Raw genomic sequence first — 16,546 nt, forward strand, 5'->3', positions numbered from 1 at the left:
GGCCGGCTTGATCTCCAGGTGGATCAGCTGGGGATGCACACACACAGACACACACACACACACACACAGGGGCATGGGTGAGCGAGGCAAGGTCACTGAAGCATTGGAGACCTTCCGTGTGTGTGTGTGTGTGTGAGCCACTGAATCACATGTAGCCAGTCAGGCAGAAGTCCATTCACTCATGCCTTCATATTACTGGCCTTTTTAAATGAACTAGACAAAAATAGACGGCAGATTTCTGAGCTCTCATTTCACAGGGTTTGCTATGTATTCACGTTGCAATGTGCCATGCAGTACATGTAGGCTATCTTGTATAGATACACAGACAGATCTTATATAGGTCTGCTGTATTTTACTCATAGTGCACAACTAAGATTTAATTTCAGCAGAATATTGACTTATGGAACACCTTAGAGGAAGATAAACTCCAACAGCGCTAAATGAAATATGTGCATCATGGACGTGAACATATATTTCATATTGACATCTAACATACTATAGTACTATAGCCCTTGCGTCTTAAAAGCGATTAAGTGCATTATTGATATTCTATATGTACGCCACTGAGGACAGATACCCATCCGTAACCCATGGCAGCCTCTAAAAACGGCACACGGGCCATAACAACAGAATCGATTCCTGTCAAAGGTGCCGGAGAGCGCTGTGAGCCGAGTCCAGCCCTGACCTGTGCTCCGGCACTGTGCATCAGCTGCGGACACAAAGGACGGTGTGGATGAATGCCCTGCAGTTACACCTCCACAGTACGCGTCGGCTCGCTCGAGTCTTCGGCGCTTCGGATAACTCCTCTCTCACTGGTGTGCACACAATCACCTCCTCCTTGTTCTACCCTCGACAGAATATCAATTAAATATCTGACCTGCCAGAATCCTTAAACAAGTACACATTTACACAGCTGGCATGAAATCAAAGCACATTCCTAAAACATGCCCCCTTAACACGAGCGCTGACTTGCGCTACTGCCAGGGTATTATCAAATACTTCAGCAGGTGTGAAAACATTTTACGAATGTTAAATACATCACCTTCTGTTTTACTGATGCAGAATTCAAGCGATCGTTTTTACCATAATCCTAAATGCTTTTGCATGTGCTCTGAATGAGGAAATCAAGATGTATGGCGGTTTTCCTACCCTAAGCTTACTCCTGTCCAGATCCTCCAAACGTTTCACTATAACTGAAGCTCATAATATCTCTTACTTTTAATTGCTTGCGTTTTACTTTAATTGACACTCTTACAATGTGTATTGTTAATTGTTATGGCGATTATAATGTAAGTCACTTTGGATGAAAGCACCGATAAAAACCCCCATAACATAACCATAACCACAACTCCATGCACTTACACAGCCAGATGCGGGCCAGTTCTGAGCCAGATCTGGCTGGCTAACCCACTGAGGCTCTCTGTTTGTCCGCGCCATATTCTGAGCGTACCTTGCGTGCCATGATGAGTCCCGAGGGTTTGTGCGAGACCTTGAAGACCACTCCTCCGTTGCCGGCGCCCAGCTCGCAGATCTTCTCAAAGTCGTCGTCCTTGAGCTCGCCCACCTTCTGCTTCTGCGTGAGGAAGGCCTCCAGACGCTTCCGCTGCTGCTCGTCCAGCTCCAGCTCCTCCAGCTTCTTCTGGAGCGCCTCCAGGTTGGTCCTGGGTGGATGGACACACACACACACACACACACACACACACACACACAGAAATAGAAACAGGACAAGAGTGTGTCAGATACAAAGGGAACATTTGATGTGTGTGTCTTTGTGTCTGTGTGTGTGTGTGTGTCTCTCTCTCTCTTTGTGTGTGTGTGTGTGTGTATATAAAACATGGCAGCAAACATAATGTGTAAGGCTGTGAAGGATATCAGGTGCAGTCATAACCTATTAGTATTAACAAGTAATAGCTTAATTTACTATGCAGTAATATCCAACTCATTATTTTAATTCATTCATTCATTAGCCATCTGTTACAGGATGTACTTAGTCTAAATAATTGGCAAGAATGTGTATTAACATGCACATCATGTCCCATTAAAACAAATGTACTATACATTCCAAATGAACTCCAGCAGATGCAGTGTACCCAGTGTCTATGTACCTGATGATGGTCCACACAGCACATTTATAGTATGTGTGAATAGTACGCTAATATAAAAATCTAATCTTTGATAGTTTGATTCTGAGTTACAGAATCTACACATAAGCCACAACATAAGTGTTACTTATAAGCAAAATAAATCCTGTCATGTTTTATCAAAAAGAAAAAACAGTGTTGTATGCAGTCAGTGCTCGCTACACATGAGATACTGCTGTCACTCCATTCAGTGGAGCATTGCCATGGCAACACAGCCAAGACATCTGTCAGTCAAGGCCAGCTGTGACATGTGAGTGTTTGCCTTAGGAGGGAGAGAGAGAGAGAGAGAGAGAGAGAGAGAGAATAGAGAGAGAGGAATCCTTCCATCTCTCCACAAGGCACCATGGGCAGGGAGGGCAGCCAACCACTGCATGCCTGGCTGAGGGAGCTCTCCGCTGGGTATTGCATTACATTACAGAGCAGGCTGCTGGAGCCTACAGTATGTGCTCTTACGCTACGCACACTTAAACAGGGAGAGCTCAATACAGCTGCTCTGATAACGACATGATACTGCTCACAAGAGCTGTGGACGTACAGTAGGACTGGGAATCCACGTTTTATACTGTATGTGTGTTTACCATATGCGTGTGTGTTTGTGTATTCACTCAGTATGTATTTCTATGAGAAAGGATGTGTTTGAGTATACAGTACATATGTATGCGTGAGTATGTGTGTATGTGTGTGTGTGTGTGTGTGTGTGTGTGTGTGTGTGTGTGTGTGTGTGTGTGTGTGTGTGAGTATGCCCATGTTTGTGTGTGTGTGTGTGTGTCCATTCCTTCAGACCCCAGTATGAGGAAACTGGGAGTTCCGCTAAGAATGTGCGCCTCTGCCGGGGCCATGTTGTCATGGCGATGCATTTCCTTTGCACTTCATTGGTAGAGTGAACTCCTCTGACCTTCTATTCTTCATCCTCTCTTCCTCTCCTCCCCCTGCATTCTCTCTCTCTCTCTCTCTCTCTATCACACACATACCACTCTCACACCCTCTCTCTGTGTACTAAAACACACACACACACACACACACACACACACACACACACACACACATGCGCACAAACACACCCTGCCTCCCTGTGTAAATGTGAAAACAAAAGTGAACAAAAGAGATCTTAGAAAGTACACAGATTTCTTATGTGTGCAAACTCTGTAGGCTGTGCACTCACTTACCCACACACACTCACTCCCTCTCTCACACTCTCTCCATCCCTCTCAGTCACTCCCCACTCATCTCTTTCTCTGTGAGTGTGTGTGTGTGTGTGTGTGTGTGTGTGTGTGTGTGTGTGTCTGCGTTCCTGCAAGCAATGCAACTAACCTCCAAGCGCTCCCTATGTTCGTGTGTGTTCATTACTCACTTTGGGTTCTGTGCGTGTGTGTGTTAACTAACCACAGATGAATGAAACACAGAGAAAGAATTTCCCTGGGGATCAATGACAGCATCTATCTTAACCCTCCGCATGTCTCACCTCAAGCACTCTCGTTTAACCCTTTCCTCTCCCATATCCCTCCCCAACTCAACGCTCCTTCCATGCTAACAGGTGAACTGCTAACCGAGGCAGTCCCACACCAAGCCCCTCATGTAGGAGCTGACGGTCTCTTCCCTTCCTCACACGATCAGATCAATAGATGATCAAACATCTAATTAGGTGCCAGGTCAATCCACCAGGCCGGACACCAGCTGTGGCGCAGTAGCCGCTGCTTGTGTCGGAGAGGTGAGGCGAGGCGGATCGACTGGACAGGGATGTAAATCCATCCTGTATTGACACCGAGGAGCCAGTGAGCTGTGCTCCGCTCCCGAGGCGAGATCGAAGGCGCTTTGATGTCGCCGGTGCGGCACGGCACGGCGGACCACCTGTGCTGGAGACTAGGGGACGGATCGGAGCAGATCGGGCACACAAACACACACACAGACACACACACACACACACACACACACACACACACACACACACAAAGACACACAACAGAGGACGCGGCTCCTCTTGAACCCTTTAGAGTACCACTCACACACCCATTCACATGCAAAACCTGTTTGTCCCCGTTTTTTATTTTTGAAACATACATTTTCTTTTCATTTCCTGGTTCCCTTGGACAATATCACCAGGCTCTCTCCTGGCGCATTTCCATAACAATATGATCACCAAAGGACACTCTGGAGGTGCAACTCGGTGGACTCCTCGAGGCTCTGAGCCCGATCACGACTCTGGGAGCTGGGCATGGTCAAGAGGCTGGGGCGGGGTGTGTGATGGGCCACCATCAGCTATCGAGTGTGTGTGTATCATCTGTGTGTGCAGGGAAATGATGAGGGTTAAGTGTGTTCTATATGTGATAAGAGGACTGCATAACCATGGTTACGAGTTGGCCATGAAAATAAAGAGAAAGAGAGAGAGACAGAGAGAGAGAAAGAGAGAAAGGAATGAGAGAAAAAGAAAGAAACTTTGTGTGAGCAAGAAAGAGAGTGAAGGAAAGAGAGTGAATGAGAAAGTAAGAGAGAGAGAGAGAGAGACATACAGACAGCAAAAGAGAGTGAGAGTGAGAAAAGGGAAAGCAGTCGAGAAAGAAAGAGTGACAGAGGGCATGAGAGAGAAAGAGGAGAAAGAGTGTGAACGCAGGAGGGTGGCGTGGGTGGCGTGGGTGTGCTGCTGACAGGAGAGACAGAGGCGCTGGAACAGGCTGTGGTACCAGAGAGAGGGAGGGGGGGAGGGAGAGAGAGAGAGACAGATAGGAGAACATTTCACACTTTACACTTCACACCTCTCCTCTCCTCTGCTCTCACAGTTTTATGCGTAGGAGAGGGAACAAGAACAGCCCCGTCAGGAGAGCAAGAGTTAGATACACACACACACACACACACACACACACACACACACACACACGCATACACACATACACACAAAATACACAGATAGAGAGAGAGAGGGGGGGGGGGGGGGGGTCATCTTTCAAACGACACAGGACACAAGCCAGAAGCAGAAGCACTATATACTGTACGTGATAGCGCAGGTTACATTCGGGACACAGACTTCAGAATTTGGGGAACAAAACACAGAAGAGGAGACGGACGAGACCAGCGCAAATACGCTGAGGAAATGAAAAGACCACCTGTTTCAGATGCTGCATCCGTCTCAATGCATGGCATCCTATGTACTAACAAACTGCACATGGATGAAAGTGCATTTTGCCTGCCACAGGAGTGCAGAATGGCAAACTGTGCTTTTTTGTTTATTCATAGTGCATATGCATTCATGGGAAGGTCGAGGGAAAAGCAGGAGTATCTCACAAGAAAATAGGAGGAGAGTGAAAAGCGATTGATTACATAATCAGTCATATGCATGAAAGTAGCACGTCTGTTTTGAGAAGAAAAATCTTTTAAAAACAGGTATAATCCAAATTGCGTTTAAATGTGTCAATAAGTTTTTTTTTCCGGGACAGCAGATCACCAGTTTGGCTTGTTTAAATGGTGTTATGAACAATCTTAACTTGTGTTTGCCTTTCTAATGTCTTGGTATTTTCACTTTCATGTCATCGGTGAAGAGCGTTGTTTACCTGATCAAGTGAAAGCGTAGTAAATCCCATGCAATATGGCAATATGGCAATATGGCAATGCGCAGCGTTCACTTTCTGTGCACAGTAGAACATGGCATTTACAGTATGCTGTCTTCGCAGTTCACATCTGCCTATTTATTTATGCTGTCTTCGCACATCTGCCTGCGAATGTCTAACTCACACACAACCACATATATAACCACATTCAAAAATAACTACACACACACACACACACACACACACACACACTCTCTCTCATTCATTCAAACACAAATTCTTTACTGCCTTCATTTCATCCAAACTTGCTTATCTTTCTTTCTCACTCCCTTCACACACACACACACACACACACAGGTTCAGATAAATCTGAAGGTCAGGTTTACTCTTGGCTCCTGTTTAAAGGTAAGATTGCTGAGGCGGTTCCATGAAACAGGGCTGGGTCTCTGCAGAGCAGGGGGCAGGCACATGAAACAGCCCCAGTGAGGAGGGAGACCTGCTGGGCTCTCAGCCACGGGTCACTGGCCTGCCGGCCTGCCCTGGGTGGGTGGAGGTGCTTAACGATTCACAAGAGGACGCTTCAAACTACGCCCCAGGGGGCACTGTGTGGAGCATGGCCATCAGTGGATTGACCGCCGGACAGACCACCACACACACACACACACACACACACACACACACACAAACACAAACACAAAAACAAACATGTATACCCAAAGAAATGATGGCTTAGACAAAGGCTTTTGCCCTCTTCCTCTCGCTGTTGGATGGATCAGAGACAGGGGCCTATGCCAAGGACTGCTTCCATATTCACACTGTTTCTAATATGTTCAATGTCTAAGCTATTCTCTCACAGATTAAATTTGCTGTTTCATACCCTGCCTACTGAGTATTTTTGGTAGAATACAAATACAGACAGACACCACACACACACACACACACACAGACACACAAATACACATTACCCCAGGCAAATGCTTGTATGGGGTAATACCCTCCCAGCTATTTACTGATCATTCATTATGCTGATTACTTGTTAAGTATTTTATGTGTGCTTTTACGTCTTTAGTTATTTCATCACGCCTTTGATCTCCTCTGTCGCTAAGGAGAAGAAATCAATAAGATGCTCTTGGTCACATCCATAATTGAAACCTATTTCTCAGGTGTAAGTGTACGTGTGCGTGTGTGAGAGTGTGTACAGCATTGATTTAAAGACAAAAGAAAATGGGACGGTGAACTAGACAGAGCTTGTGCATGCGCACATCTCAGCCTATAGGCTTTACTTCACGTACGATGGTGCTGTTTATTCTCAAGGTTTCCCACACATAGGTGGGAGGACTGCTGAAAAACAGGCCTCCCCGTCCAGCCGCGTCCGTGTCCTTCTGTCGCTCTGGCCTCAGCTGAACCTCAATGTGGTGTGGACGGTGGAGGGGAAAAGAAAACATGGGGACGCATGCCGCAGCGCAGCTACGGTCAGACAGACAAGTAAAGGACAGACCAGCAGAGATGCTTCAGATGGACAGACAGATGTGTCAGTGTAGCTGAGACAGTTTAGAAGGGACAAACAAGAGATGTTTCAGGGCAGGAGAGGCAGACAGTTCCATTAGTGGAGGAGAGACAGGCAAAAAGGGCTGCATCAATTATCCGATTATTTGATTATTTGATTATTTGTCAACTACTAAATCGATCGGCAACCATTCTGGGAAAAGAAAAATCAGTTTGAGTCATTACCTCTGCCAAGGTTCATCAAGGTTTGCTTGTTTGTTTATCTGTCTGATAACTGAAAATGCTATAGATTGATTTTGATGACATTTTCAGAAAATGTCTGAAATGACCCAAGGAAGAAACGATTACATTTTGGGAGTGATCTGGATCACCGTCTGGATCCAGGAGGCACTTGGCCGAGGTCTACGCTCTCGGAGTGCTTGTCTAGCTTTCTTATGGAAAATAGCTTAACATTCACTGATTTGCATCTCCTTCAACTGATGGCAAACAAAATATCTGGTGTGTGGAACACCAAATCATGACATTTTATCATTTAAACCACTTAATTACGACAATTAATCATAGGAATAATGAAATGATTAGTCAACTATGAGTATAATGAGAAGAGGAGACACAGACTAATGGGAATAAGGAACGATAGAGAATAGGGAGCGATAGAGAATAAGGAGAGATATTGAATGAGGAGCGATAGAGAATAAGGAGAGATATTGAATGAGGAGCGATAGAGAATAGGGAGCGAAAGAGAATAAGATATAGAATAAGGAGCAATAGAGAATAGGGAGTGATAGAGAATAGGGAGCGATAGAGAATAGGGAGCGATAGAGAATAAGGAGAGATACTGAATAAGGAGAGATATAGAATAAGGAGAGACAATAGAATTAGGAGCGATAGAGAATAAGGATAGATAAAGTTCCAGGAGAGGTGTGGCAAACGGAGATGGTTCATTTTCAAGCGCTTTTGCACACCTCTTTTGTGGAGACAGGTGCGTTGAAATAGGTTAACCAGTTATACTTAAAAGAGAGAATCCCGCACACAGTCCATTATGCATGCAAACATTTTATCCATAACGTTTCGGTCATAGACCTTCCTCAGGTGAATTTACGCGAGGAAGGTCTATGACCGAAACGTTGTGCATAAATGTTTGCATGCATAATGGACAGTCTGCGGGATTCTCTCTTTAAGTATAAACGGAGATGGCTCACCAGAAACAGAGCAGCAGAGATGATTGAGGAGTCAGGACAGCACACTACAGGATCAGCACAAAGGACAGCTGCTTCCATTACGGTCCCTCTTAATACCTCTCGTGTGTGTGTGTGTGTGTGTGTGTGTGTGTGTGTGTGTGTGTGTGTGTGTGTGTTGGTGTGTGTGTGTGTCTGTGTGTGTGTGTGTGTGTGTGTATGTGTGTGTGTGTGTGTGTGTGTGTGTGTGTGTGCATGCGTAGGCGTGTGTGCGTGAGTGAGTGAGTTAGTGAGTATGAGTGAGTGAGTGAGTAAGTCTGCTGTGTGAGCCATGCAGTACTGATCATCACTGCTGGTAATCTGTGTCACCTCATCAGACTGTGGTGTATTGATTTTACTGAGCCACACACACACACACACACACACACACACACACACACACACACACACACACACACACACACACATACACACACACACACACACACACTACTACAAATTAAAAAGCAAATCTGGGGGGGCTTGATCTCTGTAAAAATAACCCTCTGCACAGAATGGTTCACTAATCAGAAGAGCTCCCTGCCACACAGCCTGCTGGCACTAACAGAGACCTGAGCAAAGCGCACACAAGAGCCTTTATTGCAGCCTTTATTTCCCCCACACCAGATCAAGAGTTTGGGCTGGAGGATGTGGCTTAGATCTGGGCACGGAACAGTAAAGTATAGGGTAGGCTAGGTGCTGCTGGGTGCCAGTTCCAGGGGGAAAGTGGGTTTACGGTCAGACCCCCACGGTCCCAATGAGGTCCGGAAGCCTGACTCAGCTGTAAGGGATTACTAACAGCCCAGAAAACAACACTTACCGTAAAAACCCCTTCAAACACTCAAACACACACACACACACACACACACACACACACATCCAGTGCCACACACACCCTTCCATACACACACTAACATCCCAGTTACAGTGTCAGTTACTCATAGTGGGTGAAAGAATTCTAAACACCCCCCCTCCCCTCAGCTCTGACTTCCAGAGGCCTGATTCAAAGTTCCACAGCAGCATTCCAGAACCCCACCCGCCTGCCCCGGCCTGCCCTGGCCTCCTGACAGGAATGCGTGCGGCCCATGGGCTGTCACACTGCACTACAGAGCCCCCCCCCCCCTTAGCCCCTCACCATTACAATACAATACAATACAATACCGCACTGCACAGCACGCTCCACCTTCCTCCACCCTCTCCACCCCAGACAAGCCCCAGAGCACTGGAAGCGTACGCCACTGAAGAAATCCAAACTGTCTCTCTCTCTCTCTTTTTTTGAGAGTGTATTAGTGTTTGTTGTGTATTTGAGTGTGTGTGAGGAGAGAGAGAGAGAGAGAGTTTAGAGTATGTGTGAGCAAGTGAGTGAGAAAGAGCAAGAGTGTGTGTGCGTACAGCTCTCACCCACAAAGACAGTCTGCAGCCTTTCTCTCTCTCTCTCTCTCTCTCTCTCTCTCTCCTGTGCCACTCTCTCGCTGCTTCCCAGGAATATTTTTAGCCAGCATACTTCCCACCTCTCCCACAATAACACACACACACCATATGCATCCTCTCACCTGCCACTGCCGGCACTCCACAGCCTCTGTATCAGCAGCAGAGCAGCAGAGATCTTGTAGATTTGTATAAAGCCTTCCAGTTTACACTAGTCTGGCTATCACCATACTAAGCTCAATCGTTTCAAATTCAACATTAGTCTGGGGAGTGTGCGCTTTATTTCTACTGCACAAGAGGTGTGATCAATGGTCATTGTTCAAATGACTCCAACCATACGCTTGAATAGTCCTTCAACCAATCAGACCAACGATCAGGGTGCACCTGGTGGATAAGCCAGTTTGTGATTGGACCCAGCAAACGTGGACAGGAAGCAGGAGAGATAGATGTGCAGGTTTCCAGCCTGAGCTGCAGGGCGAAATCCAAATTGCCGGCAGATCAGACAGGGTTTACCCAGCCTATTGGGTATGTAATAGGGTAGAGTTTACCCTATGACATACCCAACCCTTTCTCTCATACCACCCCCCCCCCCCCCCCCCCCCACACACACACACACACACTCAGCCACACAGAAAGTATTAAAAATGAAGACACTTAAAAAATGATTACCCACTACCGTAATTATGGATATTAACATGGGCATTTGTACCCTAAATGAATTACAAAGATTTCCTAATTACCGGATGCTATTAATTAGCTAAAAAGCCATTGTTATGATGCTATCCTGACCCTTTATTCCAAACCCTAGAATGTTCCAAAACAATAAAACTCTTCCGAAACCCAAACTGTCAAAGCTTTGTTTTCAAAGCCCAATCTGCTGGAAACACTGCAGCTGTCCCTAAAATCCCCAGTGCCACTCTCCAGCAAGGCAAACCTGTCAGCGTTTCAACCATCGTCCACCGCATCCGTACCAAGGAGTCTCCCGACAGGCTCGAGCGATGGCGGGGTGAGGATGTGTGTGTGTGTGTGTGATTGTGTGCGTGTGATTGTGTGTGTGTGTGTGTGTGTGTGTGTGTGTGTGTGTGTGTGTGTGAGGCCTTCAGGGCTCTCGGCAGGCTCTGTGGAACGAGAAACCATGACACGCACCACTGAGCCCTGCCCGGCATGGCCAAGGCCAGGGAGAGAGAGAGAGAGAGAGAGAGAGACACACGGAGAGGGAGAGAGAGAGGAAGAGAGAGAGAGATGTCTGAGTCATGATAGGTCCACAGATCTGAGAGACGGAGCTAGCACCCACAGAGCTGCCAAACAATAGACACAGAGACGGACGGAACCTTTAGGACAGTTCCAGCGCCTTCGGAACAAAAGGGTTCCACAGAGCATTCTTATCATTGCCATGCATCACATGACCCAGTCCAATCACAGAGGCTAGTTTATATTAGGCCATAATCATCGCTACAGAGTTACCATGAGGGTGTCATCGAGCTGGGCGGAAAACCAAGGATCCCTCTCTGACCCCAGTCAAAGGAAGCCAACTATGTTGTCACTACAGCTCATCATCTCCGCCTATCTTTCCGTGCGTCGTCCGCTCTGTGGTGCAAACTGACTGCGCTCCTCCTTGACAGCCTCTGTCCCCATCCTGACCCTGCCGAGCACTGGTCCTCAACCCTCAGACACAGAGAGCAGGATGCTAATCTCACCCACACAGACCACTCCAGGGACCTATGGCCCGCCATAAAACCACATCTCTAGTGGCCTCGGTGAAAGGAAAAGGTAGCTAGAGACAGCTCCACACAGTTGCAGTGGGCTGTTATATCCTCCTTGCCTACATGTGAAAAAAAAACAGTCTGTTTAGACTGCACACAGAGGTTTAGTCATCGCCCTGTAACATTTAAACAGGCTCTCTCTTACAAGCAACATTGCTAGCTCCAGTGTTCAGGTAACCCATGACAACTGGGAGACCACAATGCTCTGAGCTATGTCCTCAGTCCCAACAGTGATTTTGCAAAACTGCAAATTACACATAATAAATATTCATGGACTTTTGGAGATGGGACAAAAGTAGAATACTTGCAAGGGCACACACACACACACACACACACACACACACACACACACACACACACACACACACACATTCCTATGGCATGCTACAATTATTAGTTGTATGACATTCACAAATGGGCTACTTGAGAACTGAGCACATTTAATGATATAGCCTACTGCAATTTCCTTTTGGCTACTCAAATGACAGTGTTCAACCAGAGGCAAATTTAAAATACATTTAAATTTACGAGCATATTCAACCGCGCCTAGTAGTCTAATCAAGGCCAACCTAGGATATAGGTTAAACGAAACAGATACAGACAACAAATGACAGTTCATGCTGAGCGCAATTCAGGACTTTGGTGTAGGCTAGTGTGGTTACATGGCCAGAATAACTCACTCCGAAGACCCGGTTCCGTTTATCGCGTTCCCATCTGGAATCGGGTTGAGAGTGATCGGCTCCGGCTTCCTCCTCTTCTGCATCTTTTTCTGAAAGAGATATTTGTTATTTAACAACAACAAAAAAACGACAGGAGTGATTTAATATCAGCTCACCGCTGAATCAACTTGCTGTCAAAAGAGAACAGTCAAAGAGCTATGGTGATCCCACCCAAACGATGAGCTATATAAAAAATAAGCTAGCCTACTTCCTAGACTGTGAGGAAAGATAAATAATGCAGAAATGTAACAAACCTGTCACAGAGCAACAACAGCTAGACAATAAATCAATTCACCAAGGTGGTGTAGACTACTGTGGTTTCATGGATGGGTGGATGTCGGTGGTGGACAGTCCGGAGATGATCTGTTTACGTCACGAAATATTTACATCTGTCTTCCGGACCGCATGGCTCACCGTGGCAAATGTCTCCATCTTGTGGCCAAATTCTGACATGCTCTAACAATGAGTAGTGTAGTGTGGCTTTTTATGAAAGGGAGCGATTTAATTCATGAATTATCGTCCTTAACATTTGAAACCATAATTTGACCGAGCTACAATTTTCTCTCAAAACCAGCATCTGACTATCACGAGGTTCCATGACTTTGTTAACACCGGGCATCTGAACACACACAAATATTTAGATCATTTTAAGATTTTGGACATTTTACTTAACTTTTACCTGTGGCGTTCCCGGTGAAATGAATGAATGGGCGGGACCAATGGATGAGAGTTGGTTTATAAAATGGCACTGTCAGAGATGGACAGTGATGGTGAAGAGGTCACAGTTCCTCATACAGTTAACCACACCTGAAGACAATATCTTCCCTCCAGTGGAGCTGAAGAAAAATTATCTGGGCACCCCTGAGGATGGAGCCTGCAGTGAAGAAAATTAATAGAGGCCTACACCTACACCAGCCTGTGGAAGCATTTTGGTGCTTTTCTCCCAGATCAAGGCTGTGAACTGTTCAACAAGTTTGTTACTGGCCCAGTAAGCATGCTCTTGGATACAAGAACTTCTGTGAGATGCTGCTCTCAAGACCCATTCCTGCTCCATGTGGCCAGGTACAGCAGCGTGGGAAAAGGACTGACGGGGAGCTTGGTATATAATAGCCAGCAAGGGCGTAATGGTCGCAAAGGGTTCCATGACCAGGGTCAACCAGGGAGCATCTAAAGCAGACTCAGGATTCAGATTGCCTGAAGTTTTCATCCTGTGCCTTTGCGGTCAGTGCCCCTAAACTCTGGAATGAGCTGCATCTGAATGGAGGGCTTGCCCCTACACTTTGTAATGTATTATCAGATTTTATTTTAATTGCAAGTTGCCACTTTGATCAACTGCTGTTGTTTTTGAATGTGCTTTATAAACAAACCTGCTTAATGTGTCTTCACTGTAGGCTGGGTGAACCCTGCCTGACCTGTCGGCGAATGTGGATTTTGCCTGGCAGCTCAGGCTGGAAACCTGCACATCTATCTCCCCTGCTTCCTGTCCACAACCTTTGGCTCCAATCACAAACTAGCATATCCAAAAGATGCACCGAATTGTTGGTCTGATTGGTTGAAGGACTATCCAAGCATACAGAGTCATTTGAACGATGCCCATTGCCATTGATCACGCCTTCTGTGCAGTAGAAATAAAGTGCAGCCTCTCCATATGTTTAATCTTAAAAGATTGAGTTTAGTATGGTGATATAGCCAGACTATCTTTACATCTCAGAGAACATTTGTTCACTGGATGGCTGGCCCTCATCCATCTATGTTCGTAAGGGTAGGAGCAGGCTTCACTCAAGACTGATAAAGTTTTTAGAGTGCTGAAGTATATACTATCTAGAGGTGGGCATAGATTAATTTTGTTAATCTAGATTAATCTCACTGTAATCTTGAAATTAATCTAGATTAATCTAGATTAATTTTAGGTGCACCAGCGCAAAATTTAGGTGCACCCACATTTTTCATTGCCTCGCCTTTAACGCTAAAAGGTCACATTTTTATTGCTGTCCTTTCATATAATGATTTTTTAACAACAAAAAGTCTAGAAAAACCTTGAAACACAATAAAAGATTTTTTTCTTTACAAAATTATTTATATAAGCCTATTCTACATACTGAAATGTCTGATATTCATGACAGCACACTTTATGCAGATTGCAGCCTACTATTCATATTACAACTCTGCCTCTTTAATTCAGCTGTCTGCCTGAAACCTCAAAATGTAAACAAAGTAGCATAGTTGGCTAGTTTATCATAGTTTACTAGTTGGACTGCTCAGTTTCCCCACGTGTGTTTACTGTAAGTTTCAATGTGGGCTAATACTTTTTCTCCTTTCGAGTTTTGGAGTTGGAAAACATTGATATTGAGATTATCATCCAACTCTTGCAAGAGTGACTTGAATGTAAGAGTTTTAATCAACTTTCTGCAGCAATGATGCTAACCGGAATTTATATTAATTTAGCTAACGTCTTCTATTTAAGCATCATTGCTTTCACGATAGTGAATGTTTTATTTGGATTAAATGTGCATGTCGAGGGGCGGGTCGCGACTCGCGAGTGTCCATTGAGCGCGCACGGGAGAGTGAGGGAGAGGGAGAGGGAGAGGGAGAGCAAGAGAAAGCGGGCCAAGGAGAGGGGGTTACTTCTATTAGGAATGAGCGATCAGGTGCCGATTCGGGAGGGGCTTATCGTCCATGTTGGGAGGATGTATCATTGGTTACTGTTTGGTAAAGCTGCACGCATAGTCTACAATGACAACTTGTGAAAGAAAGCAGCCGAGCAGCATCAGGTGCACCAGTGTGACCTAGACTTTTTTCAGGCGCACTCTTAAACATTGGCGTTCGCGCTAAGATATCAATGTGAAAGTGATCATAGCTTGCGTGGTAGGCTATAGACCCAGCTCCCAGCCCAACTTTGAGAATAGATTAACGCCGATATTTTTTTTATCGCCCGATAAGAGTTGCACGATAACGCAGCACGTTAACGCCGATAACGGCCCACCACTAATACTATCATTGAAAAACAAGAAAGAACTAGGCCGCACTATGCATAATCACCATTTATTCCATCTATCCCTTCTATTCCTTCATTTTAATTTAGTTTCACTCAGAAAAATATATTTTGTTACAATGATTCAAAAGGCAAAAACACATCTGTCTGGAACAACTGGGACATAATTACAAGGAACCCCCTTCCTTTCATCCCTTTTTTTTTAAAGATTTTTTCTAGTATTTTTTTTATTTTTTTTTATTATTAGTAATTCTGCATGTACAATACACATGGCTCAAACTTATACATACGAAATCCATGTAGGCCTACAATATTATAGGTGCAATAAACATTCAGAACAAACAAAACAAGAAAGGAAAAATACACAGAAAGTGGGCTTCACTTTTAAATATCTACATTTAAAAAATCTACATGAAAAATGTACACAGGATGACAATTACATTGACCAGGAGATCATCATTATCATTGATCATAGAGAGTCCGTATATAATGTAATTTGAGTCAAAGCCACTTAACATACAACATTTAGGAAGAAGCCAGTTATGAAGATCAAGCCACAAAAACTCAACCCTGATCTAGTGATCTACAATGACGATCGTTTGTTCTCTCCAGGACGCTAGGTGGCGGTAGGTGAGTAAAGCGTTATGTCCTGAAACAAGAAGAAGTTTGTGAAGAAACAGCCGTCCGCGCCAAAAATGTGCCTGTCTGATGCACATCTTATTGAGGTATGTTAACAAAATAAACGTCTTCTAAGCTTACATTTTTGTGAAGTATACGTAAGTGATACATAATCTGCCTGGTTAGAATGTTGGATATTGACCTTATTTACATCCTGTGAGTGGGAGAAAGCGAAGAGAAATCTAGATCGCTTGGAAGTTAGCAATCCTGCTACAAGCATCTTGGTGGTGATTTAACGAACAAGCTCCATTGACTAGATTCGACTGAAATCTAGGTTGTAATGCTTTAACGATTTGAAAATGATGTCTAGACGAGCACTGATTAGGAAGACACATTTACATACACACACACCCGTTGATAGAGGGCTGTATTCATGTTGGAGTCGGAAGTGGCCATGATGAGTGTGGCTGCGACCATTAACTGGGGTAACGCGCCAACCATTCAGCTGTTAATTGATTCGTACCCTAAAGACTGATATACTGATAGACTTTCCAATAGTGCAGTGGTTAAGACGAATGGTTAGTACCCGCGAAGTCGTGTGTTCGATTCCCGTGTGTGAACAT

At 45.1% G+C, this 16,546-nt stretch overlaps 1 protein-coding gene across 1 annotated transcript in view; it reads right to left on the reverse strand.

Annotated features, from left to right (window-relative positions):
• The window catches only part of map2k1 (mitogen-activated protein kinase kinase 1), a 19,886-nt gene extending 7,232 nt beyond the window's left edge, over positions 1-12,654 (reverse strand). Inside the window, exons 1-4 of the mRNA XM_062546819.1 lie at positions 12,568-12,654; positions 12,275-12,363; positions 1,451-1,661; positions 1-27 (exon numbers count right to left, since the gene is read on the reverse strand). The exon at positions 1-27 is cut by the window's left edge and continues 120 nt beyond it. Coding sequence (XP_062402803.1) covers positions 1-27; positions 1,451-1,661; positions 12,275-12,357 — 321 coding nt within the window. The 5' untranslated portion in view covers positions 12,358-12,363; positions 12,568-12,654. The remainder of the gene's footprint in view (positions 28-1,450; positions 1,662-12,274; positions 12,364-12,567) is intronic.
• Between the last annotated feature and the right edge of the window lie 3,892 nt (positions 12,655-16,546).

Source organism: Sardina pilchardus, chromosome 10 (assembly GCF_963854185.1).
Source record: "Sardina pilchardus chromosome 10, fSarPil1.1, whole genome shotgun sequence".
Taxonomy (NCBI): Eukaryota; Metazoa; Chordata; class Actinopteri; order Clupeiformes; family Clupeidae; genus Sardina; species Sardina pilchardus.